The sequence below is a fragment of the Nothobranchius furzeri genome, chromosome 7 (genome assembly GCF_043380555.1).
Source record: "Nothobranchius furzeri strain GRZ-AD chromosome 7, NfurGRZ-RIMD1, whole genome shotgun sequence".
Classification (NCBI taxonomy): domain Eukaryota; kingdom Metazoa; phylum Chordata; class Actinopteri; order Cyprinodontiformes; family Nothobranchiidae; genus Nothobranchius; species Nothobranchius furzeri.
The window spans coordinates 58,739,826-58,765,280 of record NC_091747.1 but is presented as its reverse complement, the minus strand read 5'-3'; the positions used below and the strand labels follow the sequence as shown (position 1 = coordinate 58,765,280).

Sequence of the window (25,455 nt, the reverse complement as noted above, 5' to 3'; positions counted from 1 at the left end):
TTTCCAGATCCATCAACACCGAGCCGACTTTCATTTACTTACAGCTCCATAAATCACTTTCAGCCAGTTGCTGTTCACGCACTAAATGCATTTCCTGTTCTGACCTGTCTAAATGCTACACAGATGTTTGGAAATGTTGTTTTTAAATGCAATATCAGGAAAGTAGGACGAAAGTTAAAAAAAAGTACATTTGAGTTTTCTAAACTAAAAACTGTTTTTTTTTAAATTTCCTATCTCAATAAAGGACTAGAAGATACAAATGTTGTTATTGAAACTTTTTATTTATAGTTATTGTTCATATTTTTGACATTTACATTCAGAAATGTACAATTTGTACTAACATGGTGTTGCAGAAACATCCTTAATTGCAACCAGATGCTATCTTTAATCTCAGATTAGAAGATTGCTTTGCAGCAGATTATATTTAAATGAAATACAGCTGATGACTTGGGTTTATTAGGAGGATTTTGACAGAACTTAAGTCTAAAAAAAAGAAGCATCAGATTTTTTTAATAGTTAGTTTTCTGTGCAGAGATTTTTCAGCTTAACTATTTTGCTTCCTTTTGTCTAGTTTTGCATGATTAATGCACTCTTATTTGACGTTACGTTTCCCGTTTCACACACAAAAATAGTTCAGATGTGTTTTTAACCCTCTGGAGGCAGGCGTTGCAGATTTGCAACATTAAAACCTACCTGGTTACTCCACGTACGTATCTCATGAGCATTTTTGAACTCAGATGTACCCCTGAAGGACTTAGTTGTTCGTCCTTTTATCAAAACTTATTTTGAGCCTGAGAGGGTTAAAGAGTTATGTGTAAAAGCCTGAGTTGATCCTCGTGAATGCGACAGTAATGAGGCAAAGCCAGTGGAAAGCTGCAGGGAGGCCTGCATGGGGTCCTAACCAGCCTCTTCATGGGAACCTCCCAGTTCAACACAAGTCTGAGACACAAGTTGCTGCTGCTGTAAGCTTTCCTCGACTTCAGCAGTGAGAGCTGCACACGACTCGCTGCTACAGAGACAAGTTGTCTCCTTTTGAAGAGGATCAGTGATGTGCAGAATCGTACAGCTTTGGAAAATGGGCCGGTGTCTTGTGAAAAGAAAAATCCCAGTCATTCTCAGCGACAGTAGGTCCTTTAAAACACAGCCTCCATTAAGTCCAAAAGCTGTTAGCTATCCAGCCTCATGGGATTTCTGCACACACCAAAACACACTCAGTTTGTCTTTGGTCCCAAAAAACATTTTTGGGTGTTGTCAGGATTTATCTCTGTTTCCTGAGCAATCACAGGATCATTCCACGTGTTGGTGTCAAAAATAGTGCAGCTTGAATGATGTCATGTCTGTTTTCGTCAGTGTGTTTGTGCATTATTATCCCTGGTTTACTAGGCCGCTGCAGTTGTCAGCTGTGGAGACGGTGCAGCGTGCTTATAGATTTTTTTCTCCTGTGGTGACCATCGACATATACGCTGGACAATTCATGTCCACAGAGGCTTGAATTATAAGGTTTCACTTCCAAATGGGAGGTTCCCATCAACGCCATTTTGACTGTGTCACATGTCTCGTCACGCCCAGACAATCCAAAAATGGGAAAAGAATTGGAGCTGAGGGTGGATCAAATGAGCCAATGTAGCTACTAACTATCTTAGCTAACCCAAGTAGCAAGGGGTTCCGGGGACCGGAGTAGCCCACCTGCTCGATTGCCTGGCTCCCGTGCGAGGCTGAAGTCACGCTGGTGGTGGAGATCTAATGTGTAACTGTTAAATTACAAGCAGAGTCTCAGACTGCTGCGATCGTAGCCAGGCGTCATGGCCTTTTACATCAGCTCATGCTCCACAGCCGGAGATCAGCGGGACATTAGCTACATGCTAACCCGAAGCTAATAGAGTTTTCCCGGGCGATTCTAGCAAGGAAAACGCGATAGAGCGACTCCAAAGTTGCTTACTCTGTTTTTTTTAAACATTCAAATAAAACTCACTTTAAATTTTATGGACAACTTATTTTTACTTTCTAGTGTGTCTAATCCTCTTCAAAGGTCATAATATTATTTCATTCTCACATATGTATGTATTTATTCATTTATTTATTTTTTATTTTTTTATTTTATTTATTTATTTATTTATTTGCTTGTTTGTTTAACCAGGAAGTTCCCATTGAGATTAAAAACCTCAATTTCTAGGGAGTCCTGGCCAGGAGGCAGCAAAAGTTAGTTACAAATTTAAACCTGACAAGTAAAAGTATTTTTTTATATTGAATGAAAGGTAGAGCTTCAGGTGACCATTGGAGGTGTGTTTCTTTTTAACAGAGACCAGTAGAAAAGGAGAGGCTGCAGCTGGAGGTCCAGGTTCAGAGGACAGCTCCTCCATGGACTGCATGCCGTGTCATCAGAACTGCGCCTACTGTAAGGACGACTCCCCCTGCGTGGTGCTGGAGGATGGTGCTCTTCGTCTGGCCGTGCTCTCCTTTCAGTGCCTCTGCATGCTGATCGTCTTCATCAGCATGGTGCTCATCTACCACTTCCGCAGGACTAAGGTGTTTAAGTGATTAATGATTGTTTTCATACAGATTAGGAGTTAATTTCCTGTTTAACAAAATAAAATCCATTCATAGTGAGGAGAAACGGTATTTTTAAAGGAAAGCCTCAGCTGCGTTCTGCTGCCTGAAAGGCCCTCGGCCATCTTGTCAATTAGAGAACGCAACGTTGCAAAAATACAATATTTAACGCAAGAGGAGAACAGAAAGTCCATGAAAAAATAAACAAAGGAGAAACGCGGTTCTCCTACAACTTCATTCATGTGAAACTGCGACCTCTGAATAGATTTAATTCAGTGTTCTTCTCATTTTCTGCATGTTTAGAGATTTGCCTGACAAAATCTAATGTTGTTATTTTTTGTGTTTTTGGGTATCAGAGTATCAGAGCATCAGGACTCGTTCTGCTGGAGGCGATTCTATGCGGAGCTCTTCTTCTGTACTTCCCGGTAAGAAACCTGATCATCTTCACTGAATAAACATCTGTTTTCCCTTGGAAAATGTGTCACGGGCTGCATAGCGTTGACTCGTAGCAGGAAGGTTGCAGGTTAAAATCCCAGCAGCCTCCTTTTTTAGGGGAGTTGACAGGTTTTTTTCCTGGTTCTCCTGCTTCTTTCTGACAGGGTGGCACTTGCCCACTATGGGCACCTCCTAGAACCACCCCTGTCTCTGCAGCCCTAGTGAGGAACAGCCGGTAAAAAAAAAATATCAATGAATTATTATTTCTTATTCATCCAAAACTAATTGAGAACTTTAGGAGAACATAAGAAAAATGCACATATTAACATACATATTACAGATGTTTGGACTTTTTGGGTTAAAACTAGGGAGAAGTTTGAATTTTAAACAAACAGAAAAGACACAGACAGGTAACTTGTTTTTAAAAATGGGCTTTTTAGCCTCTGTGATCAGTCCCGGGTTAAAAACACTTTTTCTCCAAAGTAAGTCTGTTCAGAAAGTTATTTACAGGAAGAAAAAACCTGTACCTGCTCAGCATCGTCAGTGCGCCCCAGGGCAGCTGTAGCTACATCGTCACCATCAGTGTGTGAATGTGTGTGTGAATGGATGAATGATGCACTGTAGTGTAAAGCGCGTTGGAGTCCTTACTCTGGGAGGCGCTGTACAAGCGCGGGTCATTTCATTTAACACAGAATGGTTAAAAGTCCTTTGAACTAATATTACTTCCTCAAACTCATATACACTTCTCATCATTTGCTTCCCTTTCTGACCTGTAAACAGAATAAAAACTTCAACTAATTCAACTTTTGATGGATTTTCTCTACAATTCGGAAAGTTATTAACTCTAAACTTGTGTTTTAATAATAAACTTTAAACCCAGATTTAAAAAGTCACTCCCTATTTGATAGGAGTCATTTACAAAAATGTAAAAATCTTTTATTTCCAGCTTTTTTAGCATAAATTATGAGCTTATTCCTCTTGAATTTCCGTCTTTTGGACACTGATGACTGAATCAAAACATTCATTTTAACCCTTTGATGCATAATGGTCACTACAGTGGACAGGTACTCAAAATTGTTATATATTTGTTTTTGCTATTAAGCACAGCTGTTGAAGACTTAATTGCATTTGAGCCCCTCCATTTGGACTTCAGTAAGCCAAGCGACCATATTTCACGTTCAGAATGCACATTGTCCACTGAGGTGGACATGTAATGAATTATTTGTAAATTATAAAATTTTACAAAAAAATTGTTGAAATTTGTTTCATTCACACATAAAGACCAATAAAAAAAAGTTGTTAAAAAATCATGGTTGAAGATTTCATAATTCATGCATCAAAGGGTTAATAACCGTCTTTTGTGTTGCATTTGATTGGTGAGAAAATCATTACATATGCTCAAATGGCAAATTTTGTTAAAACTTTAAAAGTTTATTTTTTGTAGTTGTAGGATGTCCCGACAGCAAATCAGACAACAAATGGTTCATGACATCAGCTTCACACTTTTTCTTATTTATTGCTACTTTTCAGTTTAGCCCAGCATTTACTACAGACTGAAGCTTGATTAACCACAAACTGCAATAAAGTCTTGAACAATAGATTTATTTAATCCACACCAATAAAATGTTCTGTTGCCAAATTCTTCACCACTTCATGATTTGTTTTCAGATGATTAGACTCCACTCAACGCCCGCACAACTATTGATTTACCTTGAACCGCCATTATATCTTCTTCTTTAGTGCTTCGGGGATAGGATAATCACAATTTAGTTGCAATCATGTGGCGCTGTGTGCTTAGTGAAGCAATATGAAGTAAACGTAATTAAAGGCAGCTGATTTAGAGCAGGCTAATCAATGCAATTTGCGGCGACAAGGACCTGGAAGGTTTGCAAAGTGCAGAATGAAAGCGAGCCTGCAGGGTTATTGCTCACTGAATGAATGATATTTCTGTACCCAGCTGGTGTAGTGATGGATGCTAAAAATAGAAAGATGTTTCACTTTGAGCTGGGAGAAATTTATTTTTTATTTTTATTTTTTACCAGTTCTGCAGAGATAGTCACTAGACTGATCTTGTTCGATAGGATGATACATTTTGCTCAGTGGTGTGAAAAGATCTTCCTGCATGGTGCGGTGCATGTGACTGATCTCCACCCTGGTGCATTTGCATGTCTCCCCTGTGGATCCTGCACCAGGCGAGGCTACGAGGGGCGACACGCATTCGCTTCCAGTCTAAATATAGATCCAGAAATGTTCCAGCACTGCTGTTTGTCGCCGCTGCTTTTGTTTTGAACGATTATTAAGCAGCAGGACACACATCTCACCCTGTTCCTGACATTTTACTTCAAGTAATTCCATTTTTTCCCCTCTTCATCCAAATGTCTCTCCACCCTGAATGTTTCCTGAACACCTAAAGATCTGCTCCAAACACAGAAATATGTTTTCTGCATTTCAAACAAGCAGAACTATTCAGGCGGTCTGTTTTGCCCGTCAAAGCTGCAGCAGAGCATGAAAAAAAAAATCTACAGTGAGGAGGTCATTCTTTGGACTGACTGGTTAGTCTTGTGTGGCTTCTTAGGTCTAGTCCACACATAGCCGGGTTTTTTTTTTAAAAACGAATATCCGCCCCTCCAAAAACTTGCATCCACACCACCTCGTTTAAAAAAAAACTGTCCACACGTACCCGGATAAATACGTTGTTAAGGACATGCCAGACCTGTAGGCGGCAGTACTTCCCCCGTTCTTAACCTCGTCCTTCGTCTGTGGTCTTCCGCAAGGAGCAGTAATTCCGCTTGCAAAAACAAACAAGCAGAAAGCGCTTGGACAATTGATGAAGCGAGCGCAGCTCTGAGGGCATCCATGCTGTCGGCTAGTGTAAACACAGGTCGCACACGTGATGTCAGCATTTTTTTGTCGCGGAAAGTGACGTTGCGGACCTTAAAACTCCGGTTTTGTCTGTCCACACGCAGACACCCAAAACGGAGAAAACACAGATCTTCACTTTGGCCGGAGTTTTTAAAAAGATTCGTTTTTGTGTGAAAAAAACTGTTTTCGTGTGGATGACAGGCCAAAACGTAGAAAAATATCTACGTTTTGGCAGATCCCCGGCTACGTGTGGACAGGGCCTTAGATTTTTATTCAGGAAGGCAGAAGAAAATGTTTTAATTGCTGCTTCATCTGTGAAATTATCAGAAAGTTTTACTCAAAGGTTCTGAATCAAGACAAATGACCATGACCCGTAACATCAACATATACCGTACGCTCATTTTCCTTCATTTTTATTTCAGTGCTTTTTACTCATTTTAGTTAAATGTTTTTACTTAAGTTTCTGCTCTGAGTGAAATTCCAGCTTCATTATATTACTTTGAGCATCATTTCTTTTTTTCCTAGCATTTTCTGGACATTTGGTAATTATTTAGCTACGTTTGTAGGAATACTTGATCTCAAAATGTACGTTTAACATAAAGTATTTGTTTGTTTGTTTGATAATTATCACTAATCTAACCCTTTTGAATCTGTTGCTAAACATATTCTGCATCTTCACCACGTATAAACTTTATTTTCTTTGTAGAAAAAAACGCTCATTTTAGTTCAATGTGAGCATTTTTTAACTTAAGTTTCTGCTCTGAGTTCAATTCCAGCTTCATTATATTGCTTTGAGCATTATTTCATTTTTTTTCTAGCATTTCTGGACCTTTGGTACTTATTTAGCTACGTTTGTAGGAATATTTGATCTCAAAACATTAGTTCAGTTTGTTTGTTTGATGATTATCACTAATTGTGTCATGTGTTCATGATCTAACAAAGCCTTTTAAATACAAGCAACATGATAGTGAGGCTGAGAGAGGAAATTGAGAGTTTTTGCAAAATTTTCAAGACATTTTGGAAACTCCTTAGACGCATTAAAAAACAATTAAACAATGTGTCTCCATCTGAGTCAGATACTGGCTTTAGGCCAGTTTATTGGCCTTGCTGTGCACGGCATGGCAGGCAGGACTTCACAGCACATCAGGGGACTAATGAGAAACAGTACAAGCAGAAGATGGTACGTCCTCGTATGACAGACCATGAAACGCAGCCTGTCAACCGTTCCTCTGCCTTCCATCCAAGCTGCTCTGACACGTTCAATCTCACTCAAATAAATCCGAGGAGTTGTGTTCATTTTCAGCCATCCTTTCATCCTCCTCTTCTTCTTCTCCTCCAAAACCCTGCAGAGTCTCCAGCAGCTAAAGGTTTTGGTTTCCATTTTCCAGCACGAGCAGAGAGAGAGTTTAAGAGACTAGATAAAGAATGATATCAACGCCCGGTGTAGACTGGACTCGCTTTTGGTACATCTCCGGTTGAAACGATGGAAACATCTCTCAGGATGAGGAGGGAAGGGAATGGTGAGAGGCACCTCCAGTTTTGTACAGAAGCCAAGCTGGATGTAATTTACACTCGGACCACCTCAGGGAACAGCAGGAGAAGAAACCATTACCTCCCTCCAGAAATGTGCCCTTCCCACGTGGCAGGGAGTGTCAGCTTTCATATAAAAACGGATCCATTGCTCTTACAGCGCCCCATTACCGGCATCCTCCTTTTGGCTCACGAGGTGTGTGTGTGTGTGTGTGTGTGTGTGTGTGTGTGTGTGTGTGTGTGTGTGTGTGTGTGTGTGTGTGTGTGTGTGTGTGTGAGAGAGAGAGAGAGAGAGAGAGAGAGAGAGAGAGATGACCATATAAAGCCAGGAAGAGGCGAACTGGATGACTGCGACGTTTTCATGTCAAAACATTAAAAGTAGCATGAGAGCTTTGTTGTGACAGAAAGATTCCCAGAGCTGCAGCAACTCATTCTTCTCTCAGATGGAGACAGGCACAATAAATGGCTGAGAGTCATTGTTGCTTCCTCTTTTAGCTGGTAGCACTTTTCAAAGAGGCTGTCATGACAAAAAGCTGAATTGCAGCACTGTTTGTTCTTTTGACTGGTACTGGTCAGTGGGTTTAGTCGTCTTTAAACCTAAAGAGGAATGCGTGCACACAGCTGCATGACTCATTTGTTTTATTTTGGCATTTTCATTTCAACAAGTGCTTTACTGCTGCCAATGTGGGTAAATTCACCATTCATTTTTTATTTTCTTAAAAGGATATGCAACTTTTTCATACAGTTAAATCATTTTCTTGAGCCAGTATGTGCTAAAATGACCCTTTACTGGTTTATTGAACTGGTCCTCCGACCCCACCGGCCAGAATATCACACTTGCAACTTCAGAGATGCTGCTCCAGTCCCTGTTGGTGGAGGGAGCTGTGGAGTGGAGTTGACATGATGGACATGGTAGATCAGGGGTCACAACTCTGGCACTCCTGCCACAGTCGGCACATGAAGGATTAACTAATGGCATGCAGGGCATTCATCAGAGAAGGTGTTTTAAAAAAATGTAACAGACAGAATTTTCTGCTTTATATACAGAATTATTCTGGTTTTGTTCTTGTTTGTGGAATGTGTAGCCTCTTAATGATTTACAAAGCTCAAACATGCAGCTGTCCATCCTCTCGCTTGGCGAATCGCTCCTTAGCTGGTTGCCTTGGCAACGTGTGTTTGTGTGTAAGGGCTGGCGATGAAAAGGAGGAAGTTCGTGTGGAATTATATGTTTATTCTCAATGCAACAGTTCAAACGGCACTCGTCGTCAGAAAGGTTCCCAACCCCTGTTTTAGATCACGAACACAGCTGAACAGTTTGCTTTGGTGATTAATCGACACTGGGGGGTGCTAACAGTAAAACTGCAAAGTGTGCCTTTAAATATCATCAGCCAGGCAGTTTTAAAGCACACTCAAACACACACACACACACACACACACACACGGAAAAAGCAGCACACTTCATGGTCTGGAGGATTTCTCTTCACCTCCTTCACCAGAAGAAAGGGAGGAGGAAGGTTTTTTTTAAAAAGGCTAACTGCCCTGAGCCGTGTTTCGAGAGTGGCCAAGTAAGCCGGAGGTGTGGCTGACACTCGACTGCAGTGGAGTGCAGTTCAACCACATCACCTGGTACCAGCTATACTGTTAAAAACGAGCAACGACTGATTCTACTTTAAATGTAGCGGAGAATGTGGTCCAACATCTCGATGTCCTTCAGGACCACGACCTTCAAGAGAAAGAGATCAGTTACCGAACCACGTCATGCTACACATTAGCTTTGTCTGCACATCACAGCTTGATGACACACTGCTGCTTCTCGTCTTCTCTGCTGTTAATTGTATTATTCCACTAAAAGAATCCACCCACTTCCTTTTTGAAGTGTTATTTGTTAATTATCTCCAGCAAGAGCTAATTATCTGAAGCGTCCTAGCTCTAAGTGATTGGTGATTATAGCTGTCATGTAGTCTCAGATGGTGTTTAAGTTTTTGGCATTAACCATCTATCTTCAAGGAGCAAATGATGCTCGAGTTAAGGTCGAACTCAACAAAAATGTTTGTTTGCTTTTACCAAATTACCAACAGATAATAAAATGCACAGGTGGGAATAATGACACGGATATCAGAATTAGGTTTTATTGCCATATGTACGAGAATCACAACATTAGGAAATATCTGCAATACTTGGGTCAAGAAAAAATATATGATAAGCAAAATTAGAATTAAGAAATAAATACAGTGAAACAATATTACAGGGAATCGGTAAGTAGAGAAGCAGATTCATTATACAAGTCAGTGTAGGTACTGGTCAGAGCAGGTCAGTTCAGGTGCAAATAGAACACAGGGTCATGTGACTGAAACAAAGCAGCTGGAGTGGGCAGGTCTACGATTGTCGTTCATGAGTGCGACCGCAGAAGGAAAAGTGTTTTGTGGCGAAAGGATCTAGTCTGAATGGATCAGAGCCTCCTGCCTGATGGAAGCGAGTCTAAAAGACTATCCAGGGTGAGACGAGTCTGCTGTGACTGACCTGCACACCTCAATGTCCTGGAGGTGTACAGCTCCGGTATGGAAGGGAGTTTGCAGCCAACGACCTTCTCAGCAGAGAGCATAACACTTCAAATTCATTTCAAATTGAAAGATACTTTATTAATCCCAGAGGGAAATTAGAGTTTCAGTACACACAATTCTGAGATCAGACATACATACATAGACATAGAAACATGACAAGAATTGGTGACTATGGTCATTCGCAACCCGAGTCGCGCTACCTTAATAGAGATCAGAGGGGTTTATACATGAGGATTGGTTCAGGTGGAGGAAAAAAAGACACTTCAGAGTTACCCTCCACAGGGAGGGCAGCTTTGCTATGCAAAAAACACCTCAGACAGAAATGCAACAGACTTCAGACATTACACAACATAAATGTCCACTAGGTGGGGAGGTAGGGTTGGGGACTCTCCACAATTCTGTGCCTGCAGCCGCGATAAGCAGCGCTCATCACCTCCGTTTGGACAGGGGAGGGAGGTAGTTGGGTTTAGAGAGCACAGTGACTCCTGGAAACAATTCAACGGCCTTCACTGGTCACAGTCCCGCCCAGGCTGGGATAGGGAGACAGAGTTGCCATGGCGACGGCAGCATTCCACATTTCTTCTGAGGGGGGTATTCGTTGTAGCCTCACAGGCTCAAGGGCACCAGATTCAGATAAGAACTTGTTTTGGGGCCAGACAGAGATAATTTCCTCTCTGTCTTGAAGTTCTGTTGATCTCCAACCCCTCTAGATCCAATAATGTTGTAAATTAATCTATCCCAATCCGTGCTGATCCGTCAACTCTATCCTTGATGGCATCAACCTTCTGTGCCAGAGTCTGAATCTCAGTCAAAGTTCCAAGCTTACGACTCATCTCGACAATTATATGAGTTGTGCGTTCACAGCGCGGTGTAATCCATCCCTGAGCTCCAGGATTGAGCCAATATTCCTCAACAGCTCATTAATTTTCCGGTTAGCCAGGTAACCACTCGGGCCAAAAATCTAGAAACCTGACACCAACACCACGAATATCCAGACGTCTTCAGAATCCTCTACAGACAGTTGAGAGGCAGATCAGGTTCCACTGTTTCCAGGAGTCCATGATGTGCCCAGCTGGCTCTGTCCCAGAGGGGCATCCGGGAGCCCCTTCTCCCGTTCTCGTTGTTGAACAAATTTTGTCAGTCGCACTGAGAGACCAACTGACCAGATCCATTTTTAATAATTTCCAGTTTCCAGAAAAAATGCAGAAGTGCCGTACACCCAAAGACAGACAAAGAGCCTTGGGGATAAGATAGGGAGGAGAGGAGGGAAAAAGCGTCTGTACTCTAAGAGCCGGAAGAAGCAGTCTTTCATGTCCCTGGTGGCAGCTCCAGCATACCACACGGTGATTGAAGCGGTGAGGATGGACTTATGATTTTGGTGTAGAACTGCCTCATCGACTGTACTGATTGGTTGAATTTCTTCAGCTGCCTCAGGAAGTTCATCCTCTGCTGGGCTTTTTTTTTTATAATGGAAGTGATGGTGGGCAGAAAACTGCTGGTATAGAAGCTGTCGGAGTAAATAAAAATATATTTGTCAAAATGGCTCAACTTGGAAACAGAAAGTTATTGTAAAAGGTTCTTTAAAAAGCAGATTTAGCAGCTTGTTTCAGTTACAAAATCTGAATTTCTCAGATTCTTCCAACAAGGCAGACATCACTTAGAGAAAACTCTGACTTTTACTATTGGAAAAAAAATAAGTAGAAACACTATTCACCAAGTGTTTTGTTTCTCAGGCCCAATGAGATTTGCTTCTGTATTCTGGAATAGTACGATGTCAAACCAGAGGATGTAGGTCAACAATAGAGATCGAGGACTGAGCGTTGATTCCAACTGATCCTATTTTACCTAAATTTGAACCTCTATCTGATGCTTGAGGTTTCATCAGGAAATCATGTTGATTTTTGCTTATCAGAGAGGTCCTGTTTGGGTTGCATGGTGCTCCTGTTGGCCGCATAGTTTCTTCACAGCAGTAGAGTTGCAGGTTTGAATCCCGGCTGAAGCTTTTCTGTGAGGAGTTGGCGTGTTCTCCCCATTAAATAATTACATTGGTGGTCTACACATAAAACCACGCCAAAACAAACTGCTGTCTATTTCTATTTATGTAAAAATGAGGGGATGGAGTAAAAATGCAAAAACAATAGTAAACTCACAGATTGTCGACAGCTGTGTGTGTGTGTGTGTGTGTGTGTGTGTGTGTGTGTGTGTGTGTGTGTGTGTGTGTGTGTGTGTGTGTGTGTGTGTGTGTGTGTGTGTGTGTGTGTGTGTGTGTGTGTGTGTGTGTGTGTGTGTGTGAGAGAGAGAGAGAGAGAGAGAGAGAGCGAGCCAGCTGGTGGGTGCTGAAGTGAGCGATGATGAGGAAGAAAAAGATAACCACATATTATAGGTGACTGAGTGCTGATTGAGTAAGTGGGCGACTCTTTCTCTTGTCCCATCATTCCTCATTTTATCAACACTTCATTCACAGTTCTAAATAATTCATTGCGATTGTTTGAATCCTGGTGTTATTCGGTGTTTTCCTGTTGAATCACTGATATTTAAATCTTTTTTATTCTGGTTGCACTTTTGTTATGCTTGTTTAAGATCAGTTTGGACCAGTCTTTACATTTCCTGTATGTATATAAGTATGTATGTCAGTATGTAGGTATAAAAGTATGTATGCCAGTATGTATGTATAAAAGTATGTATGACAGTATGTGTGTATAAAAGTATGTATGTCAATATGTATGTATGATGAAAGTATGAATGTCAGTATGTAGGTATGAAGTGTGTAAGTCAATATGTATGTATAAAAGTATGTATGTTAGTATGTATGTATAAAAGTATGCATGACAGTATGTATGTACAAAATTATGTGTGACAGCATGTATGTATAAAAGTATGTGTGACAGTATGTATGTATAAAAGTATGTATGACAGTATGTATGTATAAAAGTATGTGTGACAGTATGTATGTATAAAAGTATGTGTGACAGCATGTATGTATAAAAGTATGTGTGACAGCATGTATGTATAAAAGTATGTGTGACAGTATGTATGTATAAAAGTATGTATGACAGTATGTAGGTGTAAAAGTATGTATGACAGTATGTAGGTGTAAAAGTATGTGTGGCAGTATGTATGTATGTATAAAAGTATGTATGACAGTATGTATGTATAAAAGTATGTGTGACAGCATGTATGTATAAAAGTATGTATGACAGTATGTAGGTGTAAAAGTATGTATGACAGTATGAATGTGTAAACGTGTGTACGACAGTATGTATGTGTAAAAGTGTGTACGACAGTATGCATGTGTAAACGTGTGTACGACAGTATGTATGTGTAAAAGTGTGTACGACAGTATGTATGTGTAAACGTGTGTACGACAGTATGTATGTGTAAAAGTGTGTACGACAGTATGTATGTGTAAACGTGTGTACGACATTATGTATGTATAAAAGTATGTATGACAGTACGTAGGTGTAAAAGTATGTGTGACAGTATGTATGTATAAAAGTATGTATGGCAGTATGTAGGTGTAAAAGTATATATGACAGTATGAATGTGTAAAAGTGTGTATGACAGTATGAATGTGTAAAAGTATGTATGACAGTATGTATGTGTAAAAGTGTGTACGACAGTATGTATGTATAAAAGTATGTATGACAGTATGTAGGTGTAAAAGTTTGTATGACAGTATGAATGTGTAAAAGTGTTTACGACAGTATGTATGTGTAAACGTGTGTACGACAGTATGTATGTGTAAAAGTATGTACGACAGTATGTATGTGTAAACGTGTGTACGACAGTATGTATGTATAAAATTATGTATGACAGTACGTAGGTGTAAAAGTATGTGTGACAGTATGTATGTATGTATAAAAGTATATATGGCAGTATGTAGGTGTAAAAGTATGTATGACAGTATGAATGTGTAAAAGTATGTATGACAGTATGTATGTGTAAAAGTGTGTACGACAGTATGTATGTGTAAACGTGTGTACGACAGTATGTATGTGTAAACATGTGTACAACACTATGTATGTGTAAAAGTGTGTACGACAGTATGTATGTATAAAAGTGTGTACGTATAAAAGTGTATATGTGTGTACGTATAAAAGTGTGTATGTGTGTACGTATAAAAGTGTGTATGTGTGTACGTATAAAAGTGTGTTTGTGTGTACGTATAAAAGTGTGTGACAGTACGTAGGGTTAAAATTGTGTGTGACAGTACGTAGGTTTAAAAGTGTGTGTGACAGTATGTAGGTATAAAAGTGTGTATGACAGTATGTAGGTATAAAAGTGTGTATGACAGTATGCAGGTATAAAAGTGTGTATGACAGTATGTAGGTATAAAAGTGTGTATGGGTGTACTTAGGTATAAAAATGTGTCTGGTTGTACGTGTACCGTGGAGTGGCAGTGCTTGTCAACAACAGATGGTGCCATCCAGGTCATGTTTCAGTGAAATGTCATCTCTGCAGCCCAGATGTTGAACTCTTGACAGTAAGTTGTCACCCATATTATTTGCCAAGGGAGTTCACCAGTGTTGTCTTGGCAACCGTTTATATTCCACCTTCAGCCATTGCTGAAAATGCATGTGATGCCGTCAGTTCCGTTGTCGCTAAGCTACAAACCCAGCACCCCAATGCATTTGTGGCTTTATCTAGTGATTTTAATCATGCCTCGCTCTCTGCTACACTTCCAACATTTCAACAGTTTGTCAGCTGCTCCACCAGAGAAAACAAGACATTGGATTTGTTATGCAAATGTAAAGAATGCATACATGGCCAAAACAAGACCTCCTCTGGGACAATTAGATCACAATCTTGTTTTTCTCTGCTCAGAATTCAAACCACTTGTTCAGAGGCAACCTGTGACAAGAAGAACTGTGAGAAAATGGTCACAGGATGCTGAAGAAGCCCTGCAGGGTTGTTTTGAGACCACAGATTGGATGCCTCTCTGCCAAGGATATGAGGAGGACATCAATGCCATGACTGGATGTGTCACTGACTATATAAACTTCTGTGTGGACAACATCATACCCACCAGGACAGTGAGATGCTTCGCTAATAACAAACCCTGGATCACCAGTGAACTGAAGAATCTGCCTAATGAGAAAAAAGAGCCTTCAAGGAAGGAGACAGGGAATTGTTGAGGAGTATACAGAAGCAACTGAAGATCAAGATCAGAGACAGCAAGGAGGCATACAGGAAGAAGCTGGAGAACAACCTACAGAGGGACAGTATCAGAGATGTCTGGTCAGGGATGAAGAAGATCACAGGCTTCAAGCAGAGGAAGGATTGCACAGATGGCAGCCTGGACACAGCTAATGAACTGAACAAGTTCTTCAGTAGGTCCAGTTCAGTAACAAACCCAGCATCCTCCTCGCCTGTCCCCAGCCAATCAGACATCCCATCCTCCTCTGATCCAACATTTTCCTGTCACACACCAGCTCTTTTGTCCTCCAACACAGTCATGGACTCTTCTGGTTCTATAAATCTGTCTTCAACCAAGTCAGGAGATGCTGCTGCCCCATTATTATTCTGAGCTACTACAGCAATCAATTTCCCTCTGGGTTTAATAAAGTATTATTGAATTGAATTGAATTGAATTGAGTGCCTGTGTTCGGCCTTCCTCTGTTATTTTCTGACCTATAGAAGCTTCTATCTGCAGCAGTATGGTTTGGTGTGCAGGTTGCATGAGGTCAGGAGTCTCAAGAGCTTTGAAAAGATCCAGATCAGGTGATGAAACTATCATCTTGGTGGCTAGGATGCGTTCACCTGTCATGACCTACATTCAAACAACTTCATTAAAGGAATCTAAACTGGACATTCATTTAAATCCTGAACTGCTACATGAATTTTAAACAGCTGTAATCAAGACAAACAGGTCAGAGATGGTGTAGAATCAGCTGAGCATCATCTCCTCAGCATCGATGTCCGATAGTCGTGAGTACAGAACCTCTCACATGCACTCTTGCAAATACATTTGATCCTTTTGCTTTCCGACAGCTGCTGAACCCTTGATTCTCAGCACTTAGCATTGATTATTAATGGAAGGCTTGAAAAGTGAAGGAGAGCAGAAACTGATCATACTCTTAATGCACGTTAAGGGAAACCTGTCTGTGGATCAGGGCTGGATGCTTCCTGGAAACCTGGAAAAGTGAGGAACCAGAACTGATTGTGTAATGAATTTCTGAGCAGCTTTGAGAGGTGTCAGAGGATTGGTGATGATCAAGGATGACGAATCCTTCTCTTACATTAAAGGTTTGAACAAACGATTAACACACCTTCTTATATTTGATGAAATAAGAAAGAATGAATGATGAAAATCAATCATTTAGGGAAAGTTTTATTTTGTGCAAAGCACACAGGGTGTTTACACAACTTCCTAACTAAATCACATGGCTAAAACCTAAGTGTGTGTCTACTTGTGTGTTTTAAGAGAGGTTTCCGGTCTTTAACCTTGAGCTGACATAAGCATGATGACATTTAGGGTGTATAGAACAAACCTCTGGGTTAGGATGTGTCATGTGACCCTAATGTGTCCCATCAGCGACCAGCAAACACAAAGAGACACCAGATCAGATTTTGTACTATTTTATATTTTCTTCTTTTACAAACGCTGTTCTTTCTTTGGGTTTCAGGTCATTTCATAGCCTTTCTTTTCCATATCAAGATCATTTTTCTCTGGCATACATTATTGCTTACTTTTGTGGTATATCATTTTTATCCAGTCTGAGTGTCTTTATGATGATTTATCATTTTTCATTGTGGTTTCTTAGCTTGATAACAATCACTTATGAATTTATTTTGTATTACTTGTGTTGCATGTGGTCCTTTTGTGTCACATTCTAGTTGTTTTGTGCTTTTTTGTTGTCATTATTTAATCTTTTTTGTTTTGCCCATATGAGACCCACATCTGGTGTTTTTTTTTATAATTTAAAAGCACAAAGTGAGGCTTCTTCTAGATGTGTTCCTCAATAACATATGTAAGTAACCTCAGTCTGAATGGTCAAAATATGACAGATTTAACAGTTCTGCACTGGAGAGGGCAGGAAGCTGGACGATCAAATGCACAAAACCAACAAAATAAGCTGCCTAGTTGCACAAACCCTCATTTCAGGACCTTGGACAGTTCTCTGTGGAGTCTGATTGCAACCACATGTGAACAAGGTTGCATGAACTCGAAATTTGGATTTTTGCCTTTTGTGTCATGGTTGTGGCTTTTAGTAAACGTGTTTACTTTTCCTGGTTTTCATTTAGTTCCTGTTAATCATACACTAGTCATTTCCTTGGGTTTCTTGCTCAGTTTTTCTCAGTTCTAGTTGCCCATATTCAGCTTTATGATGTGTCTACTCATCAACTCGCCTGATCCATGGTCAAGTCCACAGTTTTTCAGTTTGTTCTGAATTTCCTGTTGTTGTTCCTGCCTGATCTGTTCCTTGGTGGTTTACATCCATATACATGCATTAAACCCTTGGATCATCCTGGCTCTCTGCCTGTATTAGTGAATCCTGTTAATACCACAGTTTAAATATTTTAGTGATACTTTAATGCATTTTGTATTCATGAAGTTCACATCAGTATTTGTTTTTATTCAGATGTTTAGGTGGAGTTTTGATTGTTTTTTATTTTTTATTTTATTTAAAGAAGAAACTGATTATTCCTGATATTCATTAAAACTTTACCAGTATGTATCTAAAAGAAGTCCTGGGCTCTGTGTTTTATCTCACAGGTGCGTTTTTACTTCCTATAACCTTTTCTTTCCCTGTGGACCTAAATGCGCGTCACCGAGTTGCTCTGCCCCTGCTCTGCTAGCTTTTTATCGGTTCTCGAGCTCTTTATGCTGCACAGTATTGAACTTTAATCCACCTATTCAGGTGAGATTTAATCCCCAGCGATGATCCTAAATGTAAATATGGAGTAAAATAAAAAAGTGAAACACCTGGTCTGCGTCTAAGATTAGAAACTCGGCATTCATTATTCGCTACATTCCCCGTAAAAGAGCTGACTCAGCAGAGAGGAGGTTTGATTGAGTCAGAAGTTTCTGTTTGGTTGGCTAGCAGACGAGGACCTGGGCTTCCGTTCCTCTCTCAGTTCTCCTGCATCCCTTGACTGACTCAAACACGGCGAGCGCTAATATCCACATGCCTGCGTCTTCACCGCAGCCAGAGGGAGCGTATTAATGCCTCAGCTAATCTGATTACCATTAACAATCCCACAGGGGAAATCACGGCACGTCTGCAATGGACAGATAATTATGTCGCCTCAGATGTTTGTTTCTCTCGTTCTCTTTTTTGCATGCATGTTCTGGCTTTTTTATGTCATTGGAAGACCATTCGTGTTTTGCTTTAGCATTTCAGTGAGTCAAGCATGGGTGGATGCTCTCTTCTGTACCTCAAGGGCAGGTTTCTGTGGTTTGTTTGAGGAATGCCAAGTATGGTTACAAAACATCACGACTAATTCTGACTGAAGTTTCTGATTTTTTTTCTCAAAAATGAAGGAATAGTTTTTTATGACTCTATGCTGGAATCATGATACAGTGTCATGTTATAAGAGATTTAGTGCCAAAAACTGAGTCAAAACACAGAATTGAGTAAGGAATATTTGTTAATTTATTGAGCAGGAAAAGCAGGATGGATCGGCCTGCATGACTGGACTCGGCATAAGCTGGCTTGACTCAGCACAGAATACTTAACTTGACTTGAATGATTTAACTTGACTTTAATTACTTGGAGATCAAAGAAATCATGAATAAGCCTGCTTTGGCCCCAGTGTGTGTGTGTGTGCTATCTGGCCACATGGCAAAAACCACACAATACACACAAACCAATTTCACACGCAAGCATTCTCCAGTGAGACAGGAAATCTTGCATAATCCAAAATGACTTCAGAGTAAACAAACATGGCGGAGGAGAAGCATGAAGCATGCTTCTGTCACCCTGCATTCTGATTGGCTACATGTCAAATTCAACAAGCAGCACTTGTTTGTCCTGAAAATCGGACCAAGATGGTCCAAAACGTTTACGCTCCCTATTTTATGATCAGAATGATGTCCTTCCAAGCAGACCAGAGCACTCTTTAACACATTGCATGGCAGAAATATCTTGATAAGATTATCTTTATAACTATTATGGTAATCGTGCTCATCCTTAAGATAGCCAAAAACAGGGAATTGTCTCAAAAATTTGCACAGTTATCCTCCACATGGACCAGGCCCTAATTAGCTGACTTGACTGGAACAGGTTGTGGGTTGCATCACACTTACGGATGATCTGGCACTGGAGCTGTGGCTGCAGGGAGCTTAAGCCATGGGGAGCACAGGTGGTGGTAAATGGATAGAAACAGATAAGCCAGGTTCGGTGTTTGAAGAGAGGCAAGAAAACAAGCCAGGAACTTGAATCATCACATTCAGGTAATATTTGAGCACTGGTTAGGTCATGTTCTTTAAAAAAGTAAATAAAAGTCTAGTAAGTGTCATGATCTGAGGCAAGAGTCTAACCCAGGACATGTAGAATCAGGCGACAGAGTCGGATTGAACGAAAAAATAATACTTTTATTAAAACGATGAACTAAAGGCGCACTGGAAATCCAGTGGGTGAGGAAACGGGAAGCAGCGTCTAGAGGGAAGAGTAGCAGAGGTGAGTATGGGAGTTGTAGTATGGCGGGGGAAATACTGACGGAGGGACTTACAGCTTGGGAAGAGGAATAGTGTGTGGGAGGGGTGGGCCGGGGTAAAGTCCAGGGAATGAATGAAGAGCGGTAGAGGTGAATAGTGGAGTTGGATCCGGACCGGTGTGGTTCGGGAGAGGGAGCGAGATGTGGAGGAGATCGGGTCGGCACTTAGGAGGATGGTGAACCAGGAGGCGAACCGGAAAAAATCCAAAACAGCGTTGGGTGAATCCTGATGAGAATCCAACCTGAGATGAGTAAATCCAAAAATTCTAATTAAGCGAGGTCACAAGAGAAAACACACGAGAGATCTTAAACTAGAGAGCAAACGAAGGCTAGAGACTACCAGTCAGTAGTAATCATCCGGCGTCGAGTCATGTCCACCTTCCTCCTTATAAGCCGGCCCGCTGATCAGCTGATTAGGAACAGCTGTTGCTCCCTCTTCTGAAACCAAGCACTCAGAAATAGTGAGAACATGAGACGAGTACACACCCCAGCTCATGACAGTAAGTAAACAAATATTAAATTGAAATTTTATCCTATGAGAGTTACATGCAGTTTATTTTTCTTTAAAGGTGTGGAGCACTGAAAAAACATCTTTTACATTTTATTTCTGATTATAATCGGTCACTCTGAGTGTTTCACGCAGGCTGAACATGAAAATAGTCTCCTACACCTATCTCCTGCATTAGCTTCTGATAGAAAACAGACGGTGAAACTCTAGGATTAGAAAATCCTGACAGATCTACATCAAACTGTCACTTAACATCCATGGACTCACCCATCTTCACTCACGACGGGGAAGGCTGTTGTTGGTTTAGCCTCCGGGAAACAGCAGAGAACGTCTCTGCTAGTAGAAGCTAATCATTAGCATTAGCGACTCCACCACACAGCAGAACACATCCAGGCTCGTGTTACTTGTCGAGATAAGACATCAACTCTGAAGAGCAAACAGAGTCGTTGTTAGATTTGCGTTGTTGTTATCCAATCTTAGGCGAGATGTTTAAACATTAGGAAATAAGACGCCAAGCCCTGTCGTGTTAAGCTCCCCTCTGATGTGGTATTTTGCTAGTTCCTGAAACAAGTGCATCATAGGCCCCCCAGAAATGCACACCAGTGCTAAATCTAACAGTTGAACACATTCCCACTGACAAATTAGAGAAAGGAAAAGTTAATGCGAAGTGTTAGGGATCATTGCTGGGGAAATATGAAACAAGCAAAAGTAAAGGAAGAGCATATTGAGTGTTAATGCCACACGGCAAACCCTGCCAGCCTAGATAAGAACAGAACAAACATTAGCCGTCTACTGAGGCAGCAACTTTCCATGACTGTAAATTTGATTTCCTAAGAATAGCACTCCCATTATCACATAGATGGAAAAGAAAACCTCACTGCGGGGCTGCTCACATTGGTTTCTTCTTGCAGCTTTTTAAAATCGAATTCTTTTCTTTTTTCCAGGTTGGGATTCTCTATTTCCAGCCGAGCGTTTTCCGCTGTATTTTGTTGCGATGGGTTCGACTGCTGGGCTTCGCCACCGTCTACGGGACCCTGACCCTTAAACTGTACAGGTACTGAGCATCTGTCCTACTGGGCTCTGCATCACCGGAAGCACTCGTTGGCTTTTTAAATGCAACCACTTAATTTTATGTTTTAATTCCTTATAAAAGTAAAAGTCAAGAGTGTCAAGCCCGTGTCTCTCAGCTACTTTATCACCAGACTTCACTGCTTTACACGTTTAGAAGCTGTTTCCCTGCCAAGTTGAAGTAATTAAGTAAACACAGAATGGTTTGGCCCCAGCTGACCTCCACATGTTTCAGACAACTGAATGATGACGGGTCAGCAGTGAGGCTGAGCAGCAGGAGACTTCACCCGGCAGTGTTTATCTGTTAATGACGGGGTGCTGAGCTGAGTTTAATCTGGTTTATGTGATGTTTTTTAACCTGTGGGCCTTTTTGGCAGGTGAGTCTGTCAAAAGTGAGGACTCTGATGGAGACGGGGATGAGCGAAGCCTCAGAACTGGACATTAATGTAGTGCACAGATCAATTTTTCATGGGGGCTCATCAGCTGGGAGCGCAGAGGAAATTTCATCAATCTGCGTGAAGGGCAGAACCCAAGAATAGCAGCAACTCCTCGTGTATTTCAGGAGAATTTAATGCTTATTACGCTTTTTCTGCTGCTGCAAACTCTTCTGTATGGACCAGAGGTGTAGTCTCTACAAAACTCTAAATGTTAAAGTTGATGGCAGTACAATTTAGAGTAAAGTACTATGCAAAATACCGAGTCATTTTGTATTTCTTCATATTTTCCTTCTAGGAATTTGCACTTTCTCACAATCCTCAGGCTTTCTGGTGGTTTCTAGCCTAGTGAACTAGACCAAATTCTTGCTTTGCAAAGAATGGTCTAGGCATGCTCCATTGGAACCTCAGCAGCTCCTACCAGGACTCTGGCTAGCCAATCACAGCTCTCTAAAGGGGTTTCAAATACATAAAGAGCTGTGATTGGTCCATAATGGTGGGCCAATCATAGTGCTCTATCTGCTTAGTGAACAAATCACAGAGCTTTATCCGCTTTGTGGGCCAATCAGGGCACTCTATATGCCTGGTGGGTGGGATGATGCAACAGAGTGAAACAAGAGTATGTCACATTCATTGTCCAGTGGAATGTGGAGATCATTTGAAAGACAACGGTAGAACCTGCCCCACAACCGAGAGCCGTCAATGGAGCGTGGCCAGACTAAATAATACATTTATTTAGTCTGGCTTGCCAGGCTACGTGGTTTCTGAAATGGATGAACTTTTGCTGCTTTTTGTACTCGGTTCTAGGAGGCGATTCGTTCTGAAGAGCATTTTGTTGCTTGTTAAGTGACACGACTCTGATAAAGGCATCATCAAGGGAAAAACTAAATAATGAATCGTACTTTGTAGACACATAAACGTAGCCAAATCAAAACTATTTTAGTCCAAGGACATGACTGCGATTGACTAATATCTAGATAGGTAGTAGATAGATTGGTACGGTGATCAATTGTCATCACCACTCAGAGTGAGTTAACCAAAAGCTCAGCTCAGCAACTCTGCCAAGCCTTTCCAAGGAGCTACCAAAGCTCAGGAACTCTGTTGGTTCCTGAAATTGGTCCAGACAATTGCCCCTTCAGCTTGATTGTGACAAAGCAATTGCATGAACTCTGCAAAAATGTAACGAGACAAAAGAATAAATACAAAGCAGGATTCTTACAGCGAGTTTCTCCCTCCACAGGGTGCTGAAGGTATTCCTGTCCCGTACAGCTCAGAGGATCCCCTATATGACCAGCTGGCGAGTGCTGCGCCTGCTGGCCATCATCTTGCTCATCGTCTGCTGGTTCCTGGTGGCGTGGACATCTGCCGTCTGTCAGAACCCGGACAGGAAGTTGGCTCTCATCGATGTGGGCTACACGCCCGAAGGGAGCCAGTTCAGCATGTGTCTCCTTGATCGCTGGGACTACATGATGGCAGTCGGTGAGCTCCGAGTCTGTCTGCACAGGATGTTGTGTGTGCTTGTGTGTGTGTGTGTGTGTGTGTGCTGGTGAAGCTTGATGATCACCATTCATTTTGACAACAATTGTCTTCCTGATGCAACTTTTGGGACTCTTCATATAACCAAAGGGCATCAGAGGAAAGCAGATGAGAGAGCAAAGATTCTCAGAGGGGGAGAAGCATCTTTCGCTGCTATCTGCTTTATGCCTGCCAGCTCAAGCGTTGTTGATGAGAGATAAAAAGTACTTTTTGACTTCTGAGCAAACAGATGGAACTCACGCAGAGCCGCCATGCTGCGTGGCCGTATATCGAGGATGCAGTCTCATTCTGCTCATTAGGAGGTAAAAATAGATTACACAAGTCAGCTCTGTCTCTGCGTGAATGCAGACCATAATTTAGACACACATTGATGCAATCAATCTCCCAGATTCTGAAAAATAAACCTGCTTTGGCTCCCAGTGAGCGCTCTAATTCCACTGCAGTACAGTTCATTTCCTCCCATCTACCAAGACAATAATATTAATTAGGAATAAAATAAACCTGCTGACCAACCAGAAGCTGCTAGCTTGATTTAGAAAATGTGCATTTAGCATCATAAATAATTTCAAACTTCTCTCTGAGATACAAATAATGGTTTAGCTTTTTTGGTTTGTTCTTGGTTCTATGGTGTAAATCAAGGATTAGTTTCATTACAGTAATGGCTGATATTTACTCCGCTAACGTTTCACAAATTTTGTTTTAAAAGCCAGTGGCTGCTCACAGAAAAAGCTCAGTGAAGTTCAGTAATTGGTGACTGTTGCTGGTGGTTTGTGAAGCTTTTGGTTCAGCTGCAGAGTTCAGGCAGGTTGTTTTCCGCTGTCGAGCTGGATAGAAACCTCACCATGGAGGTGCACCGAGGGACCTGTTTCCTGTCATGAGAATCCTCCACAGCTGTTATGAATGGTTCACGGAGCTGAGTGTGACTCTGCACACCTAACATATGCATCCATGTTGAGATGTGAGTAAATGGTTGATTAGTGCAGTTAATGATGGTGATTTCCTTTCCAGCGGAGTTCCTTTTCCTGCTGTGGTCGGTGTATCTTTGTTATGCCGTGAGGACGGTGCCGTCAGCGTTTCACGAGCCTCGATACATGGCCATCGCCGTCCACAATGAGCTTGTCCTGTCAGCTATATTTCATGTCATCAGGTAATCCAAACATCTGGCTTCCTGAGTGTGTGTGTGTGTGTGTGTGTGTGTGTGTGTGTGTGTGTGTGTGTGTGTATATATATATATATATATATATATATATATATATTTCTTTTTTTATTTATATGTTGAAATTACTCTCAAGGGTTTTCACAGCATCTGTCTACATTCCTTCGTGGGGGGTTTGTTGCCGCTCAAGGCTACCAGGGCGTCAGATTCGGGTAACAAGACTTTGTTTGGGTCAGGTTGAGATAATTTTCCTCTCTACCTTCAGTCTTTACTGATCATTCCAGTCCTTCAGTGAAGCCAATTTTGGGTTTTTAAACTTGTCCTCCGAGATAACATCCATTTTGCGCACTAATACCGGTATCGCAGCTAGAACATTGTCCAGCTTACGATTCACCTCGAGTAACGTCCCAGTCTGTGAAGTCTCCACACGGACGGTGCTTTCCGTGGGTGCGGGTCACCCTCCAATCGCTCCCGTCTTCCCAAATTTCCAGAAAACCAGATATCCTCCCACTCCAATCAGGAGAAATCCAGTGATCATCAGGCCGAATATCCACACGCCTTCGATATCCTCAATGGACAGCTGGGAGAGGCATATGATCTTCCACTCCTTCCAGGAATCCAAAATATATCCCACCGGGTATGGCACATTGAGAGTTTTACATACATCTTTTTTAGTGTACCCAAAAAAAAGAATCACTAATAAAAAGTGCACGATGTTCAGAGCTCAAATGTTGTCATTTACATTTTGAAAAGGTCTTAATATCTCCAGATATAACAAAAGTGGTATGATTGTATGCTATGTTTTAAACCATCTGTTTTTTAGCCTTCAACATGCAACCTGACAGAATCCTCTATGGTCTTTAGGGGCTGCATCAATAATTTTTTATAAATAAGCTTATTAAAATAATTTTCTAATCAACGATGTCCTAATTATTTGTCATGGGATTGTAATTTATGCACAGCTATCCATTGCTAAAAAATTCTTTACCACAAACTTGTCAAAGGATTTTTTTTTTTTTTACGGTTTTGATGATTTTGGATGTTTTCCTAACTTTTAATGGTCCTCTTCAGCCTTGCTGTGAGGCTTTCCTCCGCAGAAAAATGGCCAACAGAGATGCCTAATAAATGAGACGGGTGCCATCTGGGGCCGCAGTCCAC

The 25,455-nt window shown here is 41.2% G+C and overlaps 1 protein-coding gene across 2 annotated transcripts in view; it reads left to right on the top strand.

Annotated features, from left to right (window-relative positions):
• gpr158a (G protein-coupled receptor 158a) overlaps nucleotides 1-25,455 on the top strand; it is an 82,376-nt gene that overhangs the window by 47,563 nt on the left and 9,358 nt on the right. For both annotated transcript variants that reach the window (XM_015955462.3, XM_015955461.3), the window contains exons 4-8: nucleotides 2,300-2,526; nucleotides 2,904-2,972; nucleotides 21,048-21,157; nucleotides 22,846-23,084; nucleotides 24,150-24,288. In XM_015955462.3, the coding sequence (XP_015810948.3) occupies nucleotides 2,300-2,526; nucleotides 2,904-2,972; nucleotides 21,048-21,157; nucleotides 22,846-23,084; nucleotides 24,150-24,288 (784 nt within the window). The remainder of the gene's footprint in view (nucleotides 1-2,299; nucleotides 2,527-2,903; nucleotides 2,973-21,047; nucleotides 21,158-22,845; nucleotides 23,085-24,149; nucleotides 24,289-25,455) is intronic.